This window comes from Myotis myotis, unplaced genomic scaffold (assembly GCF_014108235.1).
Source record: "Myotis myotis isolate mMyoMyo1 unplaced genomic scaffold, mMyoMyo1.p scaffold_m19_p_6, whole genome shotgun sequence".
Lineage (NCBI taxonomy): Eukaryota > Metazoa > Chordata > Mammalia > Chiroptera > Vespertilionidae > Myotis > Myotis myotis.
The window spans coordinates 92,730,905-92,754,187 of record NW_023416368.1 but is presented as its reverse complement, the minus strand read 5'-3'; the positions used below and the strand labels follow the sequence as shown (position 1 = coordinate 92,754,187).

Sequence of the window (23,283 nt, the reverse complement as noted above, 5' to 3'; positions counted from 1 at the left end):
TCCTTTAAATCACACATTTTCAGTTTGAATATTCAGTGTGCTGCCAACATCTTAGTCTTTTCCTCTGCTCCTCCCCCAGCGTTTAGCTGTGTGATATGTAATATACATGTGTAGCTACGGGCTGGTCAATAATGACATTAGTAAGTCTATGGACTAGACAAGAAAAGTCTGGAGTAGGTGGAAAACACTTTAAAGAGGCACCCAGACAAAACATACCCCCAATTATTTGAGGGCTAAATAACTCTTTAAAATATCCATAGAAAATCATCTGCATGATGCCTTTACCTCATGCAAGTCTCAGGGTACCTGGTTCAAACCAAGCTAGTCTCATTACTGATCTTCCTTCATACACACCCTCTCCCTAGGAGGCCAGAACACATAGATGTTCCCTAGTAGCTCAGATACCCACTCTCACATTTACCCTCTTCTGTGGCTTCTCCAGCTAACTTTTCATCATTTCATGGGACCCTACCTCCTTAGAGCTGAAAGCCAGCCATTCACTTAAAATACGGAACCAAGCAGTAAGATGGTATAAGCACAGGAGCTCTCTGCAAACTCTAACAGGGTTTCAGCCAAAGATGCATAAAATGGAACTGATACAAGCAGGGATAGAAATGCCAGATAAATGCAAGCAATGCACAGTTTGAGTTCTGTTTACCCATAAAACAAACTACTCATTACATTCTCTATCCAGGATCTCCTCCCCTACCCCTTTCCCTTTGTTATTTAGACTACCAACATATTTCCATTGCTTTGGAGTTTGTGGCAATTAACAAAATTACACAAACAGGCAAAAGTTAAAGTAAAAAAATACCTCCCTTTAAGATATTGTATGGAGGAAAATCAGTTAAAATCTTGAAGCCATGTTTGATGGTGAATCTGCTCATGCACTTGATTCTATTCCCAGTTAAATACATTCAGAAAGCAAACTGTTGCATAATAACAGAACATTTAAAAATTCCAATATGATTGATGATGTAAACCTTTATGACATAAACAGCATATAACATTCATTAAAGCTAGTGATCAACTCTAACGTATATGAGATATAGAGAAAGAAAGGGGTTAGCCCAAATTTACCTCGAATATTCTTTTTTGGTACTCATATATGAGCATGGCAGAGGTAAGTTCAGTATCCTAGGAATTTGAGCACTTTGAAATGCTGCTTAAAACAAATTTTAGGTTCTCTGAGTCAAAAGTGTTTATTTCTGATGGGGAATAACAATATACAAAGTAAATGAAACATTTAAAATGTACTGCTTTTTTTAATGCTTTTGTCTTATGAATTGTGTCAGTCAACAACATTCTTCCATGTGCCAGAAACAGTTCCACGGACTTAGAATGAAGGGAGGAAATTATGAAAACACATTAATACAGTTTTAGGTACAAGAGGTGCTATTGGGAAGATGAAAAAGAAATGGTGATTCAGTAACAAAAAGGGCTTCGTAGCTTGTATCGAACAATATTCGATCTAAAAATATTTGAGTTGAAACCAAAACAATGAGAAAGGGGTAGTTAAGGGAAGATATTGGGGGAGACAAGTACAAGGTAGAACAAAAGCAAAGGCCCTGATGGAAATAAGATGTAGCAGAAAGAAGGCCAAGAGTGCCCAGGGATGAACGGAGATAGGGAGATGAGGCTTGTGGTAGGCAAGGCTCAGGTGAGGGAGGTGCGATGTGATGAAAGCTTCAGGAGGTGTTTGGTTTTTAAGTCAAGTCATAACTGAAAGCCACGGGAAGGTTTTAAAGTAGCAGAGGGAATGATTTGATTTATACTTTAAATGTATCTCTTTGATTAGTCTGTGAAATGGTGAATGAATTAAGGAAAGAGGGAAGTAGAAAGATCAGTTAGAGTGAAATTAGCAATTAGGCAAGTAGTTGGAGATCTAGGCAGGAATCACATTAGCAAGTGAACTGTGGAGACATGAGGAACTAGATAGGTTTTGATATGTAATGATGGGTTGGATATGAAAGATGAGGAAGAAAGAAATACTGACAGATAACTGGACTGAGCAACTGGATAATGATGGATGTAGTGACATGGGGACGTGATTTGAGGATCTGATAAAAGAAATCTATAATTTGGTTGAAACCATAAAATGCTTGAAATGCTTATTTATAAAACCCAAATAGAGATGTTGAATAGCAACTGGATATCCAGTTGCTCATGGGGGAAAAATTAGACTACATAAGGAAAGCAAAGAAAGGGGGACAGAGGAAAACCCTGGGACAATTAATATTTATACTGGGGAAAAATAAAAAAGAGTAGAATCAGCAAATTAAGCACAGAAAGAACGACAGTGACACAGGAAGAAAACCAGGTGGCAGTCCAGAAACCAAGTGAAGAAAGCTTTTCAAAGAGGGAGTGGTCGAACATATCAAAAACTGAGAAAAGAAAAAAAAAAGTAAGGTTGAGTAAGATGCAAATTTAGTTTTTATCTTTGTCTTGGTCATTTGGGATGAATGACGAGAGTATTCTCAATGGAGTGGTCTAATTGGAGTAGCTAGAAGTAGGGGAGAGGATAGGAAAGAAGAAAGTAAACATTTGAATACTGATGTAACCAATCTATTGGGAAGTTGCAGAGGATAGGAATATCCTATATAATAAAAACCCAGTGACCATAACAGCAGAACAAACAGAACGACTGCTTGACCAGTCACTATGAAGTGCAGTGACCACCTCTCAGTCCCTTTCCCCGGCCAGCAGGCTCCGATCGATCGTCCATGGCAAACGGGGATCTGGGGTGGGTGCGGGCAGCGCCAGACCAAGGCCCCTGTCCTGCTGGTCGACCCATACACAGAGGGTGACCTAAGGCAGGGGTGGGGCGGGGCGGCGAGTAGGATCCCTCCCCCTGCCATCAGGCTCCCATCACCAGATGAGGAACGGGAACCCAGGAGGGTGGCAGCGGGGGGCGGGACTGGTGAGCGGGCGGAATGGGCTGATCTCTTGGTCCCTACCCCTGGCCCGCAGGCTCCAATTGCCACCAATGGCGAACACGGACCCCGGTTGAGTGGCAGGGGATGCAGGTAGCGCCAGGCCTAGGCCCCTGCCCTGCCGTCGGCGACCTGCAGCAGGGGTGGGACTGGCAAGTGGGTGGGAATGGCCGACCTCTTGGTCCCTCCCCTGGCCATCAGGCCCCCATTGCTGGATGGTGAACAGGGAACCCGGGTGGGTGGAGGCAGGGGGTAGGGCCGGCTGCTGGGGAAAATGGCCCTGATCACAGTCTAGGCCTAGGGACCGTACCCACACACGATTTTGTGCGCTGGGCCTCTAGTATGTATGATAATAGGTATGAGGAAGAAAGAGGGCTAGATTTCCATCATCCATAGTGGGAAGGATCAATACTAAAACCTCAACACTGAAAGATTAAGAAGTAGCAATTAAGCAAGAAAGAGAAATAAAAGGCATCCCAATTGGAAAGGAAGAAATAAAACTGTCACTATTTGTATATTTTATATATATATAAAACCAAAGACTCCACACCAAGAAACTGTTGGAATTAACAGAATTCAGTAAATCTGCAGAATACAAAATTAACATACAAAAATCTGTTGCATTTCTATATATTTATAACAATCTGAAAGAGAAATTAAGAAAACAAATGCATTTGCATTAAAAAAAATACCTAGGAACAAATTTAACCAAGGACGTGAAAGATCTGTACACTGAAAATTTTAAGATATTAATGAAAACACAAATAAATGGAAAGATATTTTGTGCCCATGGATTGAAAGAATTAATACTACTAAAATGTCCATAGTATCCAAAGCAATCTATAAATTCAATATAATCCCCATAAATATTCCAATTACATTCACTACAGCAATAGAGCAATCATAAAATTTGTATGAAACTACAAAAGACCCCAAATAGTCAAAGTAATCTTGAGAGAGAACAAAGCTGGAGGCATCATACTCTCTGACTTCAAACTATATTACAAAGCTATAGTAATTAAACAGTATGATATTGGCATAAAAAGACACAAAATCAATAAAACAAGAATAGAGAGCCCAGAACCAAACCTACCTATCGACAGTCTATTATGACAATGAAGCAAAGAATATACAAAGAACAAAGGGTCTCTTCAATAAATGATGTTGGGAAAAATGAACAGCCAAATACAAAAGAATGAAAATGGACCACTAATTTCCACCATACACAAAAATTAACTCAAAATGGATTAAAGACTTGAAAGTAAAATCTGAAAACATTGAACTCCTAGAAGAAAATACAGACAGTGAGCTCCCTGACATTAGTCTTGGCAGACTTTCTGATTTGGCAACAACATAAAAAGTAAACAAGTGGGACTACATCAAACTAAAAAGGTTTCTCATAGCAAATAAAAAAAAAAAATCTCAAAAGAATGAAATGAAAAGGCAATCTACCAAATAGGAGGAAATATTTGCAAATCTATATGTGATAACGGGCTAATATCCAAAATATATAAAGGACTCATACAACTAAATTGCAAAAGAACAAACAATACAATTAAAAAATAGGCAGAAGATCTCAATAGATGTTTTTCCAAATAAACAGATACACAGAAAGGTACTCAACATCACTCATCATCGGGGAAATGCCAATCAAAAACACAATGAGATATCATCTCACACCCATCAGTCTATCATCAAAGACAATAAGTGTTGGCAAGGATGTAGAGAAAAGGGAATAATCATCATATACTGTTGGTGAAAAGGTAAATTGGTACAGCCATTATGGAAAAACTATGGAGTTTCCTCAAAAAATTAAAAACAGAACTACCATATGACCCAGCAAGTCACATTTGGGTTTATCCAAAGAAAACAAAGCACTTACTCAAAAAGATATATATACCCCATGTTCACTGCAGCATTATTTACAACTAGAGGCCAGGTGCACGGATTTGTGCACGGGTCCCTTGGCCTGGCCTGCAGGGATCGGGCCAAAACTAGTTCTCTGACATCCTCCAAGAGGTCCTGGATTGCAAGAGGGTGGTTCTTGGGTGACGCACCCCAGAATCGGGCTCCCTCCTCTCTGGTTCCGGGTGCATCACCCAAGAACTGCAGCTGCCAAGTCACCGCATCTCGGCAGCTCCTGCATTGAGCGTTTACCCACTGGTGGTCATTGCGCATCATAACTACCAGCACGTTGGACGGTTGGCCGATCACTTAGGCTTTTATATATATACCATAGGCCCGGTGCACAAAAATTTGTGCACTCGGGGGGGTCCCTCAGCCCAGCCTGTGCCCTCTCGCAGTCTGGGACCCCTCGGGGGATGACCACCTGCTGGCTTAGGCCCGCTCCCCCAGGGGAACAGCCTAGGCTGGCAGTCAGACATCCCTCTGGCAGACCGGGAGCCCTTGGGGGATGTCCACTTGCCAGCAGGGAGCAGGCCTAGGCTGCAGTCGAACATCCTTAGCACTGCTGAGGAGGCGGGAGGCTCCCGCCAGCACCACTGTGCTGGCAGCCGTCAGCCTGGCTTGTGGCTGAGCAGAGCTGCCCCTGTGGGAGCGCACTGACCACCAGGGAGCAGCTCCTACATTGAGCATCTGCCCCCTGGTGGTCAGTATGTATCATAGTGACCAGTCATTCCCAGTCGTTCTGCTGTTAGGGTCAATTTGCACATTATATACCCTTTTATTATATAGGATAGAGGCCTGGTGCAGGGGTAGGGGACAGCTGGTTTGCCCTGAAGGGTGTCCCGGATCAGGGTGGGGGTCCCGCTGGGGTGCCTGGCCAGCCTGAGTGAGGGGATGATGGCAGTTTGCAGGCTGGCCAAGCCCCCAAGCGGGGACCCTCACCCCATGGGGGTGTGGCCAGCCTGGGTGAGTGGCTGAGGGCTGTTTTCAGGCTGGTCACACCCCCTTCAGGGTGGAGGTCCCCACTGGGGTCCCTGGCCAGCCTGGGTGAGGGGCTGATGGCTGTTTGCAGGTTGGCCACGACCGCGGGCTGGAAGCAGGTATCTGGGATTTATTTATCTTCTATAATTGAAACTTTGTAGCCTTGGTAGGGCTGGAAGCAGCCCCTCCTTGAGCGGAGGCCATGGCAGCTGGAAGCAGGTATCTAGGATTTATTTATTTTCTATAACTGAAACTTTGTAGCCTTGAGTGGAGCTCAGGGCAGGCGGGAAGCTTGGCTTCCTCCATTGCCAGGGGCAACACAAGCCTCCTGCAGGCTCCAGCTCCATGGCTGCCACTATCTTAGTTGGGTTAATTTGCATATTCGGTCCTGATTGGCTGGTGGGCGTGACTGGTGGGTATAGTGGAGGTACAGTCAATTTGCATGTTTCTCTTTTATTAAATTCGACTAGAGGCTTGGTCACCGCCACCCCCTCCCTCTGCCCTCTGGCACCTGCCTTGGCTGACCTGACGCTGTCGACCCCTGCTGACCAGTCATTCTGCCATTTGGTTGATTTGCATATTAGGCTTTTATTATATAGGATAGATAGCCGAATATGGAAACAGCCTACACACACACACAGTGGAATGTTACTCAGTCATAAGAATGAAACCTTGCCATTTGGGACAACATGGATGGACCTAGGGCAGTGATGGCGAACCTATGACACGCGTGTCAGAGGTGACAGGCGAACTCATTTTTTTGGTTGATTTTTCTTTGCTAAATGGCATTTAAATATATAAAATAAATATCAAAAATATAAGTCTTTGTTTTACTATGGTTGCAAATATCAAAAAATTTCTATATGTGACACGGCACCAGAGTTAAGTTAGGGATTTTCAAAATGCTAACACGCCGAGCTCAAAAGGTTTGCCATCATTGACCTAGGGAGTATTATGCTAAATGAAATAAGATGGAGAAGAACAAATACCGTATGATTTCACTTATATGTGGAATTAAAAAAACAAAGCAAACAAACAAAGCAAAACAGACTCATGGAAACAGAGATCAAACTGATGGCTGCCAGAGGGGAAGGAGTTTGGGGGATGAGCAAAAAAGGTAAAGAAGAGTTAAGAGTTCCAAATTTCCAGTTACAAGTCACAGAGATTTAATGTACAGAATAGGGGAATATCCTATATAATAAAAGCATAGTATGCAAATTGTCCGCTCGACTGGGAGTTTGTCCGGGAGTTCAACCAGGGGGCAGGCCGGCATGGGGAAGGGAGGGAGGCCCTGGCTGGCAGCCAGCAGCTGCTAGGGACCCTTATCAGTGCACGAATTTCATGCACTGGGCCTCTAGTAGTCAATAATAACACAATAATTTTGTATGGTGTCAGACTATTACATCAGTAGGTAAATAAAAACTGATTAACTAGGTTGTAAACTAATATAGTACTTACTTTAACTATTTCTTAAATTTTTTAAAAAGCAGGCCATTTAAAGGATAGAAAATAAAAATGTGTTGATTGAATAAATGAACAGGATTCTTTAGTTCTGTAAGCTAAAATACAACAGAACAATGTCTTCAAAATATTGATGGAAAATATATGTCCAACCCAGGTTTCTGTTATACTAAGACAACCTATAACTCAATACGCTGGTAGAATAAACTTTGTCAGCTGTGCAGAAGTTCCAGAAAAATGAGGTAGTAAAGCAAGACAAGAGAAAGATATTCAATCAAGGAAATAGGGAATTTAAACTGGAGAGGAAAAGAGAATTACCACAGATGGTGAAAAAAAGTCACAAAATAATAGCTATCCAACAAAGCTAGTGACAACCAAGCCAACAGGAAGAAGACAGAGGGCACTAGGAAAAAAGAAAATAATTGACAGACTATATTGGAAGAAACAGGAAAGGGGAGAATGCTGGGAAAACTATGGCTAGATGTGAGAAAGCAAAATTTTCATTTCTCTCTCTCTCTCTCTCTACCCCCCTTCCTCTCTTTCTAAAAATGAAAATTTTTTAAAAATAATCTATGGGTCTATCTTGCAATTTGAGTGTATATTTTGCATACACTGTCATTTGGAAAATATGGCTTCACTCATCTATGCAGATTTCCAATGTTGACACATTTTATTATGCAATATCAAAACATCACACTCAATAAATCCACTGATCTATCAGAAAACTCTAACTACTGGGAAGTTATCAAGCTAATGGTGGTGAATTTTTTCCAAGATTCCAATTTTCTCTTGAAAACTTAAATGTTTTCATTGGTAAGAAGTATCTCAGTTTTTGCTTTAAATGGTACATACATTTTTGAGAAAATGTCAGCCACATCTCCAAGTCTGACTAACCATGATGTCTATCAGTCATTTGTTAAAATAAAAATTATGTTCCATGAAAAAAGTGTTTAGTCCAGCTCAGAGCTCAAATAATCAACTTAATTTTCCTCAAAACATCCACACTTCTGTATGTACTTTGGAAATACTTGATGCATGCTCCCCATTTCATCACACATAATATTTAAGGGCTGAGAATTAATAAAATGTGTAATTTTTATTGCTGCATCAGGATATTAAGTGAAACTGGCATTATTACTATTTCTTGTGAATGCTTGTCAGTGATGAATAAAGTGACACCTTGGTGCCATCAGTTTTACTCGGCACTCCTTTTGCAGCATGGATGTAAACATCAACACAGTGAAAAAGGCAAACAGCATCTTAGAACATTTACAAAAAATAGTTCTGACATCTTGAAGGGAACTCCGGGATCCCCAGGGGTCTGCAGACAAGCTTTGAGAACTACTGCACTGCACTATATGGCCTACGCACACATACTGTCTAAAAATAAGGAAGTCGCCAAAACCGGTTTGGCTCAGTGGATAGAGCGTCGGCCTGAGGACGGAAAGGTCCCAGGTTCGATTCCGGTCGAGGGCATGTACCTGGGTTGTGGGCACATCTCCAGTGGGAAATGTGCAGGAGGCAGCTGATCGATGTTTCTCTCTCGTCGATGTTTCTAACTCTCTATCTCTCTCCCTTCCTCTCTGTAAAAAATCAATAAAAAAAATATTAAAAATAAAGAAGTGGGCAATTTAAGTACATTTTAAAATAGGAAGGCCAATAGCACAAGAGGCAAAAGCAATTGTCCTTTAAGAAGGATAAACTGGGGACTGTGTCATTCATAGCAAGACTCGTACTACTATTTGACTTTTGTTATTCTACTAAAAACCTGGAAAAATATCTGAATAGTTCCCCATTAGAAGGCAAATAATTTACTCCCTTCCACAGGTTATCCCAAATACATTTTGTCCTGAAAACTCTTGCCCTATATGCCAACATAAAATAGTCACAAAAAAGTTACACAGTTAAGAGATAAGGTATCTAAAGAAAAAGGTTGGAAAACACTGCTTCACCTCACTATAGAAAAATAGATATTAACTAGAAAAAAATTTGCAAAATAAAAAAGAAAGCTCCTCTAGAAAGCCATTTCTATCCAGAATCTTATAACTTTTAATACAGGGGTTGGCAAAAGTAGGTTTACAGTTGCAAAACAATTTATTCTTTTATTATTTATATTACTGTATTATTTTCCACATGAACAACTGTAAACCTATTTACATGCTCAACATTTACATTAAATGCACACTTCCAATAAGACAGAGAATTACCATCTCTCCAGATCCAAAACAGGAAGGTAGAAACACGTTACGAAAGCAAAACATTCTCCCTGGAATTCATGACAGAAATTAAAGAAAATCATACCGGAAAAGGGAAATCCTGTGTCAAAGGAGACTTCTCTGCATTCTTTAAATTCCGCTGCTGAGCAATGAAACGAATCAGATTGTTTGTTTCAGGAGAGCCCCGAACACCAACTGTAGAACGTCGTCTGGATTTTTTAAGGCAGGATGATGACTTTCCTATAACGAAAACTCTTTTAAATTGAAACAAAACAAGGCAATCCTCAGTATTCATGCCCTGAAGATCTGTGATATACCAGTCTGAGAGACAACATGATAAACAAGTGGTACAGAAATCTAAATAGAGGAGTATAGGCAAAATTGTTCACAAATGATCACTTGGATAAAAAGCTTTGTCCATTGATTCATTCCATAGTCCTGGAACAGTGCCAGGTACACAGAGGTATTTATTAAATATAGTTGGATGGATCCCTAGTCAGTTTGGTTCAGTGGATAGAGCGCCAGCCCATGGATTAAAGAGTCCCAGATTGGATTCCAGTCACGTACCACAGTTGCAGGCTCGATCCCTGGCCCCATATCTGGACATGTGCAAAAGGCAACCAATCCATGTGTCTCTCACATGGATGTTTTTCGCTCTGTCTCTCCCCTTCAATTCCACTCTCTCTCTAAAAATCAATGGAAAAATATCCTCGGGTGATGATTTAAAAAGAGAAAAATTATGTATACATATCTATATATATAAAAGCCTAAGCAACTGAACGACCAGTCGACTGGTCGCTATGACGCGCATTGACCACCAGGGGGCAGACGCTCAATGCAGGAGCTGTCCCCTGGTGGTCAGTGCGCTCCCACAGCGGGAGCGCCACTCAGCTGACCGACCCGTCCCGGCGGCCCACCAGCCCAACGGCAGCCACTCACTCCCTCAGTAGTCCTGCAGGTCCAAACTCCGGAGAACGAGCCAGGCACCAACAGACTGGCGGCACCAGCACGAACCCAGCAGTGCCACCGGCCTCCTGGAAGTTGGCTTTGGGCACTGTGGCCTCTTCCCCTCCCTAGACGCTCCACAAGGAAGAAACGATATAAAAGCGGCCACCAGGTGGCTCCCGACAACCAGTATGAACGTCAATGGGATGGATTCAGATTCCAGGCCGACAAGGGCGTCCCACCCCTCCCACCCCCCACTTGGGATGGATGCCAGACGCATGGGTCATGGCTTGCAAGCACTGATGCAGTGCCACAAGCTTCTCCCAATCAGGACTGACTGGGCGCGGGGAGGCCGGGATGAGCAGGAGCAGCAGGCACTTGTGGCTGAACAGCGCTCCCCCTGTGGAAGTGCACTGACCACCAGGGGGCAGCTGCTGCATCAACCATCTGCCCCCCTGGTGGTCAGTACGCATCATAGCAACAGGTCGTTCTGTCGTTCAGTCAATTTGCATATTACCCTTTTATTATATAGGATACACACACACAGAGCTGTGTGGAACGAATGTATGAATATATTTATAATTGATTGTTCTCACTTTTGTTTCATATTTTAGCACACAGAGTAATGACTGGCTTTGGACCAAAACTCTTTCTGAATTAGCCAGTCTAATCCCCATGGACTGAAAGTAATGATCTCCACCTAGGCACATGCACTTTCCTGTTCTCAGATCTTCAAGGTAAGGTGTTTCTCTTAGCTATCTATCTACTTTTGGCACACTACCCTGAATTCTGGCCATATACATAAGCACAGAAAATAAATGTAGATTTTTACAGGCCTAAGAGTGATGCTCTTGAGAAGAAAGCCTGGAATGGCGTGCCACTTCAGTCTTGTCTCAATCAGGTATTAGTCTAGTGCCCTTTGACTTTCACCTCCCCCATTACCTTCCATTTCTAAATGCTATTCTCAAATCTAATTCCTCTCCCATATTTTCCTTTATCTAAGTCAGACTTCACAGTGGAATTTTCCTTCTACTCCTTGAAGATTAGTTTGAGCCAATTTTCTGTTTGTGATTTTGAAAGAAGCAAACTCCAATCATTCAATGTAATATTTTCTTATTTGCTCTTCAAATTTCTCTTATTTTTGTCATATGTGACCATAAAATGTCTTACTATTTATAGTATACACACTCCTCTATGACATGTGTTGGGTCAAAACATGATCTACACACACAATCTTTTCCAGTTTGCGCAGGAAGGACAACTCTGACTTAGGAACATAATCATGCTGGGTGGCCCCGACCCTGGTCTCCTGCTATGCTGGATGAACTGTGCATGTCCACAGAAGTCTCTCTGATCAAACGCGTTTTCAGAGTCAATCAATTTAGATACATAAAATAGTAAGGTACACAGGATAGGGGAACAAATTGAGTTATATTGCAGTTATTTTTAAACTTTAAAAGCACTAAAATACTCTTCTTACCTGCAGAGTTCTTTACAAAGCTTTCAGGCGTAATTCCCAATTGCTGTACAGTTACTGTGGAGAAGTCCAAAGGGGATTTGAAATTATCTGGTGTGCCAGGATTAGGAATCACTTCAGCTGCAGGCTTCTGGGATGTTACAAGATTCCCATTTCCCAAAGGGAAAGAGGCCTTTCCTGAAACAGACAAGATGTTGAGGGGGCTAATTAATCTTCATTACCAAGGCAAATACCTAAATCTTAAATTTCACAAGGAGGCCAGGGATCACTACATACCAGCATTAACTGCAGGCTCCTTGGTTTCAAAGGGCTCGCTGTCTTTTGAATTGGTATCCATCTAAAAAAAGAGAAGAGAAAAAAGAAGATTCCCATTCCCCAGATTAATGTGATTTAATGAAGATCCTTATTCAAGACTGAACTCTTAATACAATCTACATTGGCATGAAATTAGATGTGGAGAGTACTTTTGGAACTCAAATTAGAAGGAAATGGTAAAAACTGTTTAAAAGTTTTTTTTAAAAAAAGCAAGCCACATACTGTAGGCCTGATTTCCAACCAGTGTTCTGCAAGAATGTTTAAAAACATGCACTCCTGTGTCATCAGGGGCCCTGATTGTCAAATAAAAAAATAACAGCCAACACAACAGCCGTCTGGTGTGAATGAATCCAAATCACAGCTATTATTCTGTCAGATTGGCAAAAAATACATATTTTTTGTACGCAACAGAATTTTGGTGATTAGTTCATGTGTGCCATGAGATTTAAAAAAAAAACACGTTGACAATCGCTGCTATAGCCCTGGCTTCTCAATCTTAGCGAACATCTGAGTCATCTGCGTCCCCTGCGAAAGGCCCAGCTTCGTGGAATCCCGGAAATTCTAAATCAGAGGGTCGGGCTGGGCCCCAGAAATCTGCATTTTGAAAAGCACGAGGGTTGAACCAGCCCGGGTCGCAGGAGAACCACTGTCTCCGTGGGGCAGGGTAAGGAGACGACACTCCTGAGACGCAGCACGGCCGTGTACGACACCTGAAAGCCAGACCCTACCTCTGGCCCCTCTCGCCCGGGGTCCCGTGGACGCGCCGCAGCACGAGAGGGTCGCGGCGGCCTTGCCTTCTAAACCTCGGCTCTTCCGTCCTGCAGGGCTCGCTCGAGAGCCAGCAGCCTGGACGACTGCCGCGTCCCGGGCCACCGACCACCGCGACCCGTCGCCCGCGGAATCCAGTCTTCAGCTCCGCGCGGCCGCCGCCCGCCTCCGGATTCAAATCGCCCGCCCCGCCCCGCGGCTCACCAACGTTACTCCGGAAACCTCTGCGCCGCCGCCACCCGCGGTGTCCGCGCGCGCCCCGAAACCTCCCAGGCCTCTACTTCCCCGTCCCGGGAACACGAGGGGGTTCGTGATTTCAGGGAGAAGCGACCGCTAGCTGCGGGGGACTCACTGAGCAGAAGGAACACCTGTTACCCCGTGTCCGTGGGGACTACTTACCGTGAGAGTCTCGCGGAGGAACCCTACGGTTAGCCCTTCGGGCCTCCCCTCCTGTCTTTCGATTGGATGCTGCAAACTTCGAAAAGAATCATTGGACCAATCCTGACAGAACGATGGAGTGGTTCTAACCCAATCAGCCAGCTCCGACCGCAGCCGTTTCCTCCGCGGGTTGAGCGAAGGGCGGGGTTACAGCCGCCGGCGCCGGTGCCTGCGAGTCACTTCTTAGCGCTCCACTTCCCTCAAACCCCACCTCCGTATGCAGATGAGGTCTACCTGATGTTGGGTTTGCGCCTGCTCCTTAACGCTTGGAGCCGCGGTCCGGCTCCAAGTTCTGCTCTGATTGGCTGGGAACCCTCCCCTGCCAGACCGCAGCCGCGCTCTCGTCCCTCCACCGGGGCGGAGTTAGTATGAGCCCACCCAGTACAAGGTGATGATTGGCGGGTTTCTGACCGGCGCCGCCGGTTGATTGGTCGAGCTTAAAGCCACTCTGGGGAGGTTGGGGGAAGGGCCCCAGGCTGGCTGAAGCGCCCAGAGGCGGGGTGGGGTGGGCAGGAGGACCGGCCAACCCGGGGGTGTGGGACGGAGAGTGCGTGCGCGTGTGTGTGTCTACAAGAGAAGGAAGGTGGCGAAGGGGGGAGAGTCCGAGTGGGTGGAGGGAGGGGAAGGGCGGGGGAAGAAGAAGGTGGGGAGAGAGCCAGGTGGGAGGGTGGCGACTCACTCAGGACCCGGCGGGGTCAGCGCGATGAGGCGGGTGACCCTGTTCCTTAACGGCAGCCCCCGGAATGGAAAGGTAAGGGAGTCGGAGGCGGCGAGGCGCGCCGGGCTGCGGGGGGCCAGGGGGGCGGAGCGCGGCGCGGGCTCGCGGGGCAGAGGGCTGAAGTTGGGGACAAGGGCTGGGAGGTGGGCGTGCGCGGGGTGGCGGGGGTCTGGGAGGTGAAAATCGGGTCCCCGCAGCCTCCTCCCAGCCCCCCAGGTTCCTACCTCGAGCCTGCCCTTCGGCTCCCCGGCCGCCCCACGGACCCGCGCAGGTCAGCCGGTGCCTAATCGTTCCCCAGTCCCGGTGTGGGGCCGGGGGGCCGAGGGCACGGAGGGCTGCTGTCACCCAAGCGCTGGGCGCCGATGCTCCCCTTCCCACCTCCTCCCGGAAGACCCCGCTGCCCGCACCCGGCCCGCGGGCGCCCGTTTCCACCTTGGTGCTGACTAATGGTCCGCTCCAGTGGTGGCATGCGGGCTGGATCGGGTAAAAAAATAAAGCTCCATCAGTGAATACATGAGATGCGCTCGCATCCTAGGTCTAATAGAGGCTCGGAAAGGAGGGACATTTTCCTGACGGTTCCTTCGCTCTCAGGGGCCCCAAGCCCCGCCGCCGCCAAACTTGTGCGCTCTGGTCTCACCGTGTTTGGGTGGGGGGCTGTGACCGGCCCCAGGGGCTGACCGGACGCTGCTCCTTTCTGCGTTAGGCCTCTGTGGAGGGTGTGGTGCTAAATATTTTCCAGCGCCAGAGCAATCCAAAATGAAGCCTTTTCCTTCTCAGCTCTTGCCCCACCCAGGAAAGTTGTCCGGCTGCTTTGGAAAATGTGACTGTTCAAGGCAGACATGATGGTGCGGCTAAATGACATTTAGAACTAACTAAGCCGAAGGTAAAAGTAAATTGGCTTCGCTGTATTCCTGGCCAGAGCACTTTGTCTCCTGCATAATTTGGAGACATTGTAAATTTCTAAATAGTGTAATTGTGCCACGGTGTAAAAAAAAAAAAAAAAAAAATGATTTTCCAACTTATTCTGCAGTTTTAAACATGCTCTAAAAATGTGAACCACATTGTAGTTTGTTGACTGCGATTTTGTGTTCTGGTCTTAGAGATTTAATACCCAGATACAACAGAACTGGCATAAATTCAAGTTTCTGAATTTTCATAAATGCTGCCTTAAAAGATGCTTCCCAAGATTTACATTATTACTGACCATTATTAACCTTTTTCTCAACCTGTTTTGTCTGTTGTTAACTACATTCACAATCTAAAACTTATATTACTAGAAGAAAGCTTTAGTATTTCCAAAGTTACAATTGTAGTATGTCCTCAAAAACGGCCTCTGATGCACCTTTTCATCCAATCTCTCTGCTGTGTTAGTCTGTGAAAGATAAGATGTTTAGACCAAGCACAGGTATTTACGCTGTAAGTTTCTTGTGTTAGTCTTACCATATTATCTTTAACTAGAGGCCCGGTGCACAAAAATTTGTGCACTGGGGAGGGGGGGGGGAGAAGGGGGTCCGTCAGCCCGGCCTGTGCCCTCTCGCGCAGTCTGGGACCACTTGGGAGATAATGACCTGCTGGCTTAGGCCTGCTCCCGGGTGGCAGAGGGCAGGCCCAATCCCTAGGTGCAGCCCCTGGTCGGGCTCAGAGCAGGACCCATTGGGAAGTTGGGGGCGCCGCCCCCTGTCATGCACAGAGCAGGGCGGATTGGGAGGTTGCGATGCCACCCTCAGTCACGCTAAGGGTACGGCCGATTGGGGGGTTAGGCCACCGCCCCCGTCACACTCAAGGCAGGGTCAATGGGGAGGTTGCAGCACCACCCCCTGCCTCGCACAGAGCAGGGCCCATCATGGGGTTGGGGAGCTCCCCCCTGTCATGCACAGAGCAGAGCCCATCAGGGGGTTGGGGAGCTCCCCCCTGTCATGCACAGAGCAGGGCCGATCAGGGGGTTGAGGAGCTCCCCCCTGTGGCCCCGCCCCCTGTCACACACAGAGCTGCAGGGCAATCAGGGGGTTTGGGCGCTGCCCCCTGTCACGCTGATCCCGGTGCTGGGAGGCATATTACCCTTTTACTATATAGGATAGAAGCCTGGTGCATGGGTGGGGGCCGGCTGGTTTGCCCTGAAGGGTGTCCTGGATCAGAGTGGGGGTCCCGCTTGGGTGCCTGGCCAGCCTGGATGAGGGGATGATGGCTGTTTGCATCTGGTCACACCCCCATTAGGGTGGGGGTCCCCACTGGGGTGCCTGGCCAGCCTGGGTGAGGGGCTGAGGGCCATTTTCAGGCTGGTGGGTGACTGAAGCTCCCAACCTGTCCTTTATTCCTTTTTTTTTAAATTCTGTGCCAGCTTTAGCTCTGAGGCTCGGCTCCAGCTGTGAGACCTCTGCTGCTGAAAGCAGGTTTCTGGCCTTTGTTTACCTTCTGTATTTGAAACAATGTTGCGGTCCTGCTGGGGTTTTGTTTAGCTTCTATATTTGTTACAATGTTGCTTAGAGTGCAGCTGAGAGGCCGGCAAGGCAGGCGGGGAAGCTTGGCTTCCTCCATCACTGAAGCAAGCAAGCCTCCCTGTTCGCGTCAGCTGCCTGGCTGCCGGCCGCCATCTTGGTTGGCAGTTAATTTGCATATCTCACAGAGTAGCCAATGGGAAGGGTAGCGGCCGTACGGCTAATTACCATGTTTCTCTTTTATTAGATAGGATACATTTTTTAAGCTGTCCAGATTTGACTCCATTAGATTTTTGGATTTAAATTTTATTTGCTTTAAAAATATTTTGCTAGAGAATCTCAGAAGATTTGAAAAACACATCTCAAATAACTAAAGATCAATGTTTATATTAAAAAGATCATAAAAATACAAATTGAAAAATACTAGTATGAGTCAATATTTAAAATGTCATGCCATAATCCTTATTGCTCAACTGGGAAACATTCTATGCCAAAGTTGTCAGTGTTTCCTCTCCTCTCCCTTCAGCTGATTAAAAATAAATCTATTAGAATTCTTTTATTTGACAAAAGAGCAGAATAATACATAACAGCCTGCATTTTTGCATATATAAAGGGACTGTATTTAGCCAGGATGGTATAATAATGACATGATGTTCATAAAGAACATGCTGGGGAAAAAGCATGACTACAAAATAGAGTTTGATTTTCCCATCCACCAGTTGGAACATCTGTGTCACTTCCATTATCTTTTTATTTGTAGCTTGTATTTTTGTTTCCTGCTCATCAGAATGTCAGTGTTGCTGTTTTTTCAAATAAATTAATATCCTATGAAGCTTATTCAGCAGTTGCCAGACAGGGCTATGAATCCTGGGGTTGGAAGGTATAGAGTCACTGCAGGGAACAAAATATGGTCATCATGACTTTTCTGTGTAATCTATAATAATAAAAGCATAATATGCTAATTAGACCGAACAGCCGAACGACCTTCCTAACATCCTTCCGGAGGAAGCCACAGCTGCGAGGGCTGAGCCCCTTGCACGAATTTCGTGCACCGGGCCTGTAGTTAGTGAATAAACAATAAAGTGTAACTAGTGAACGTTTTGATGTGGAAGGGTGGACTGTGTATTCTCTAAAACAGTGCTTTCCACAGTGAGATGCCACACCACAGGCTGCACAAGAGGATCCAGTGGAGTTTAAGATTATGGTTTTTACTTAAAAACATAAAATAATGTTACAGCTTTTTTTTTTTCCCATTCTGGAAAGACACAGATGCTTTCTACCACCCAATGTGTCTGTTGATCCCAAGTCTTCTGAGAGAAGGGAGTGTGTTCAGGTGGGCAGCTTCACTGGGTTGGTTCTCTTTGTCATGTTGTGATGTATGGAAGCTACCAAGTCCCAGGTTAAGATCCATGTTATCCATTTTTTTCTCTAAATTAACCCTCACCACAATGCCAAGTGGCTTTAAAAGATTTCTTCAAAGAATCGGCGGGTTGAAGACAGTATAATCCTGCAAGAATAAATAATGGGAAAATGGTAGCGCTGCCCCTTCTCCTAATATGAATTATGAGATTTTTTTAATGGTGGATCTCTTTGGATCTGAGAAGTCAAAAAGTGCCAGATTTTAAAGAAGTCTGTTTGAAATTTTATTAACTGCTATTAACAATAAGTGCGTCCTTAATTTGTACAATTTTTCTTTGAAATATTAGCCAATGATAGGATGAGATCATCCCAATTAGCAAGACATTTAAAAATATTTGCCAGCACATGAAAATAAACCATTTCAGAATTTTTTTCTTTAACTTCTTTTTTTCATGTTTAAAGTCAATTTGGTATTTGGCAAAATTTCACTAAATTTATTGATAAATATTTAGGAGATATTTACTGCAGTCAATAAAAGTCCTCATGTTGTTTAGAAAATCATATTCTTTGAATTTGAATTTTTTAAAATTGCCTTTCATCCTTTCTCCATATGCTCAGAATTCCCATTGTTCTCTTTTTATTATTCCATCTAATAGCTGGTGTTAAGAAAATTGAAATGAGGACTCAGATGCCTGAGCATAGCAAGTGCCTTCTGAGCAACCTGGTGTCAATTCAGTTTCTGCATCTCTTGAACATAAGTTCAGAATATTCAGTCATGAGCTGTGCAAAGCATAGTCCTTTTGGATACCTTAGTCATTCAGCCGACACTAATAGAGTGCCGTCTTTGTATTGAGGCACCTTGCCAGGCTGCAGACTTAGTGGGATATGAAATAGAACTTAATTCTCTACTGATGTTTATAGTCTTGGTCCAGGAAGTACTGTTTTCTTCCGGCTTTGCTATTAGTCAGAAATATGTTGTTGATATTATATATCCAGATTTGAACCCATTATATTGTTAGAGTTAAAGGCAGGTGAAAATCTATGTGAACTTTTGCTTATTGAAATCTAAATATCTAATAAGAACCTTGTGAGGGCTTGCTCTTCAAGTTAAACAGTTTTAAAATATACTTGGTACCTATAAAAGAATATAATAAAGAATATTAATATGCATAAAATTAAAAAGCCATTAGCATAACAAATTTCAGTAAGCTTGCCACACAACCCAAGAAATAGCTTATTACCAATAACTTAATGTGTTCATCCACTTTCCTTTCCCCCTGCCTATCCCATTTTCATGAATTTTGTATTTCTTTTTTCCATGCTTTTTTAATAGTTTTGTCACTTATGTATGTGTAACTAAACTATATATTCTGTGTTTGTCATTTTTGTGAAATATATCCTAATTTGGTATCTCATTGCATGTAGTCTTTTTGGACTTGGCTATTAATATAATATTTCTAAGATTCCATCAATAGTGTCCCACATAGTGGTAGTTTATTCATTCTTACTTCTTTGTATAAATATAAATATTTAAATATACTATCACAGTTTATCCATTATCCTATCAATGGACATTTGAATTGTTTATTTTCTTTATAGTTTGATATTAAAATAACAGTGCTCCATGAATATGCATATATACACACACAAGTGTGTGTGTATATATAAATATATAAATATAAATATATGTGTATATATATATACACATATGTATATACATATGTATGTATCTTGATACACATGCAAGCATTTTTCTAGGGCCATGGTTCACAGACTTTATAGCATGCATTGGAATTACCTGGAGCAACTGCGAAAACACATTGGGCCCCCAAAGTTTCAGTGTTAGTAGGTCTGGGGTGGGACTAGGATTTGAGTTGCTAACATATTCCCTTAGTTCCAGCTGCCTGTCTAGGAACTACACATTTGAGAACCGTGGCTTCTATATATTTAAGTTGTAATTATTGGGTGTTAGGGTGTGTGAATATTTTAATTTTACAAAATAGTGCCAAATTATTTTTCAATGTCATTGCATTAATTTATGTCCCACCAGCATTGACTAAACCTTCCCATTGATCCACATCCTCTTCAACACTTGGTGTTTTCAGACTTTTTAATTTTTAATATTTTAGTATTTGCCTTTTTGGTCTAGAGCAGCCGTGGGCAAACTACGGCCCTCGGGCTGGATTCGGCCCGTTTGAAATGAATAAAACTAAAAAAAAAAAGACCGTACCCTTTTATGTAATGATGTTTACTTTGAATTTATATTAGTTCACACAAACACTCCATCCATGCTTTTGTTCCAGCCCTCCGGTCCAGTTTAAGAACCCATTGTGGCCCTCGAGTCAAAAAGTTTGCCCACCCCTGGTCTAGAGTTAATGTCATCTTTTTTAGGAACAAATTCATTTTAATTTTTTAAATGTATTCAACTAAATATGTAAGTAGAGTAAGTTGAGCTCTACATTAAGTTAGTCATTGTAATTGATTATTTGCAGTAATTTAAATTGGCCTGCATAAATTAAACAAGTATTTATATCGATTGTGTATTATGTAATAGATATTGTGGGGATATAAAAAATGTTTTAAATACATGTGCAGGTTTTAACTTTTGAATTTTATTAACATAGATTACAATTTGAAAATGGTATTTAAAGGCAAATTTAAAACTTACATTAAACTGAAAAGTCCTGCTGTGCATAATATACCATTTATTTTCTCAATTGATAGATAGCTTTCACTCATCATAGGACCTGAAATTTAGAAACGATTAAGTTAAATAGCAGTATATTATAGTGGTCATAAACTTTAACAGATGTGTTTCTCAATTTACTCCAAAGAGTGCTTTCATTCTAGGTATAGTATAGTGCAGGGGTCCTCAAACTTTTTAAACAGGGGGCCAGTTCACTGTCCCTCAGACGGTTGGAGGGCCAGACTATAGTTTAAAAAAAAACTATGAACAAATTCCTATGCACACTGCACATACCTTATTTTGAAGTAAAAAAACAAAACGGGAACAAATACAATATTTGTATTTGCATGTGGCCCGCGGGCCGTAGTTTGAGGACCCCTGGTATAGTGCCTAAGTTAGTAAAGCGACATGGAAATTTCAGGTCCCCACTGGGGAGTATAATGCACGTGAAGCAAATAACCATTATGATCATGACCATTTTACAAATGCTCAGCCACTGTGTGAGGACCGAAGTAAACTTAGTATATAATAAACTTAGTTGTTATATAAAGAAAAATACGTCATGTACTAGTCTGTTTGAATCTTTTTTAAACAGACTATTTTTAAATCTGATATTCTGATTCATTTATATGAAAGAGCTTTAGAATATAAGTTTTATAAAATTCAATATAATTTGTTAGTATTAGTATGCTCAAGAGCCACACTAGCCCAGCCAGCATTGCTCAGTGGTTTGAGCACCGACCTATATAACAGGAGGTCACAGTTTGATTCCTGGTCAAGGCACATGCCAGGTTGCAGGCTCAATCCCCAATGGGGGGCGTGCAGGAGGCAGCCAATCAGTGATTCTCATCATTGAAGTTTTTATCTTTCTCCCCCTCTCCCTTCCTCTCTGAAATCAATAAAAGTATTAGAAAAAAAAAAGTCAAACTAAAGTGATCTAGTTAAAAAAAAAAAAAAAAGCCAAAAATCCCCTCCAAGTGAAAAACAGGTATATTAGTCCAATTTAAGGGGCATTTTCAAATTTACAGAATTATTATTTGCATTAACTTAAATTTCATTTTCTCTAGTTGATGGCCCTCTGCTTATTTTATTTAAAGGAAATTGTCAATTGCTAGATTGTCAACTGCAAAAAAATAATTTTTATTTCTAAAGCAAGTGCAAGGTAGGGAACGTCTGGCCCTTGGGTCCCTTGAAATCATTTGATCTGATTCAGCCAAGGCATTAGGGGTGAGTTAATTAAATGTTTGACCAAATATAGCAGGCTAATATTTAAGTTAATAATTTTGTATGGCCCAAGAATGATGTTATAAATATCCACATAGCCCTTGGCAGAAAAAGGGTCCCCCAGCCCTGATCTAGAGCAATGGCAACCTCAAATAAATTATAACTTTTGTCCTTTATTAAATCAGTAACACAAGTTCATTGTAACAGATCTGGAAAACAAAGCAAAAGTTCATAAGAAAATAAGTCTACCATAATTCCATTATCCAAAGACAGCCACTTTCAGTAATTTTATGAATATCACTTTAGAATTGCATATATACTATATACTTTGTGTTTCAATTTAATGTCAGTGGAAAAGACAGATAAATATAACACACACACAAAAAGGCATGTCCCAGTTCAACACTCTGAAAGCAATGAAAATTTCATCCACCATTTAAATATTTGTCAAAGGCTTACTATAAGCCTGGTAGTGTAACATTTAATCTAGTGGATCCTTCTTTTTAAACTGGCTGTGGTTATTTTTCTGGCTTCAAAGAGGAGGGTAGCACTTTGGCTAAACTTGAGTGCTGCTCATCAGCATCCCAGAGGATAGTTGGTTACCTGTATTCAAAGAATGCATAAAAACTTTTTAGTCAAACCTTTACAGTCTAGACAGAAAGTCAGATCAGAAAAATATGTTAGTCAAATGATAAATTGTGTTTAAAGTAAATGAGGGTTGATTAAAGTGATAATGAAGTAAAAGTTAAACTGGATTGAAATCATACAGTGTTTGTCCTTTTATCGTCTGGTTCATTTCACTTAGCATAATGTTTTCCAGATTCACCCATGTTGTAGTAGTATTTTTGCAACCTACAAGGAGACTCCTATTGTGCTTTGATTGCCCTGAGAATTGCATGACTCTATACATGGCTTTTTCCTGTCTTATAATCAAATTTGACTTCAATGGGGAAGAAAGGAAAGAAGGCAGCCCCTCAACCCTCCAATATAAACAGGTTCTATCACTTTGTTGCTATGCATTGCTATGGCATGGTCAAGCCTAACAGAATTAAAATAGATATTTCTTTATTCTTAATTTTCCTCTGCTCTTTGGAACAGCACTATCCAACTGTGATGGTGGAAATATTCCATACCCGTGCTATTCAACATGGTAACCACTAGCTACTGTGGCTTTTGAGCACAGAAATACAGAAATGAATGTAAACATTTAAATATTAAAAACCAAAAGGAATCGGGTGAGGAGAGGCTAGAGAGGGAAAGGAATTGGAGTTTCTTGGGAAGGAAGGGCTAGTGTGACAGATGAACTGAATTTTAACTTTTAATTAATTTTAATAGGTTAAAATTTAAATAGCTTCTTGTAACTAGTGGCTTCTAAATTTTTAGAGCAGGTGGGTGGTCCTTATTTTCATTAGGATACAACTG

At 42.7% G+C, this 23,283-nt stretch overlaps 2 protein-coding genes across 9 annotated transcripts in view; one reads left to right on the top strand and one right to left on the bottom strand.

Annotated features, from left to right (window-relative positions):
• CDCA2 (cell division cycle associated 2) overlaps window positions 1–13,096 on the bottom strand; it is a 68,726-nt gene extending 55,630 nt beyond the window's left edge. Inside the window, 4 exon segments of the mRNA XM_036314684.1 lie at window positions 9,582–9,736; window positions 11,922–12,095; window positions 12,195–12,255; window positions 12,962–13,096. Of these exon segments, the coding sequence (XP_036170577.1) occupies window positions 9,582–9,736; window positions 11,922–12,095; window positions 12,195–12,255 (390 nt within the window). The 5' untranslated portion in view covers window positions 12,962–13,096.
• Window positions 13,097–14,038: 942 nt separating this feature from the next.
• Window positions 14,039–23,283, top strand: part of KCTD9 (potassium channel tetramerization domain containing 9) — a 46,176-nt gene continuing 36,931 nt past the window's right edge. For 2 of the 8 annotated variants that reach the window (XM_036314687.1, XM_036314686.1), the window contains exons 1-2: window positions 14,100–14,190; window positions 22,682–22,856. In XM_036314687.1, coding sequence (XP_036170580.1) covers window positions 14,183–14,190; window positions 22,682–22,856 — 183 coding nt within the window. In that variant the 5' untranslated portion in view covers window positions 14,100–14,182. Of the gene's footprint in view, window positions 14,191–22,681; window positions 22,857–23,283 lie in introns of all 8 variants that reach the window. The other 6 variants (XM_036314689.1, XM_036314688.1, XM_036314691.1 and 3 more) reach the window with 5 other exon arrangements.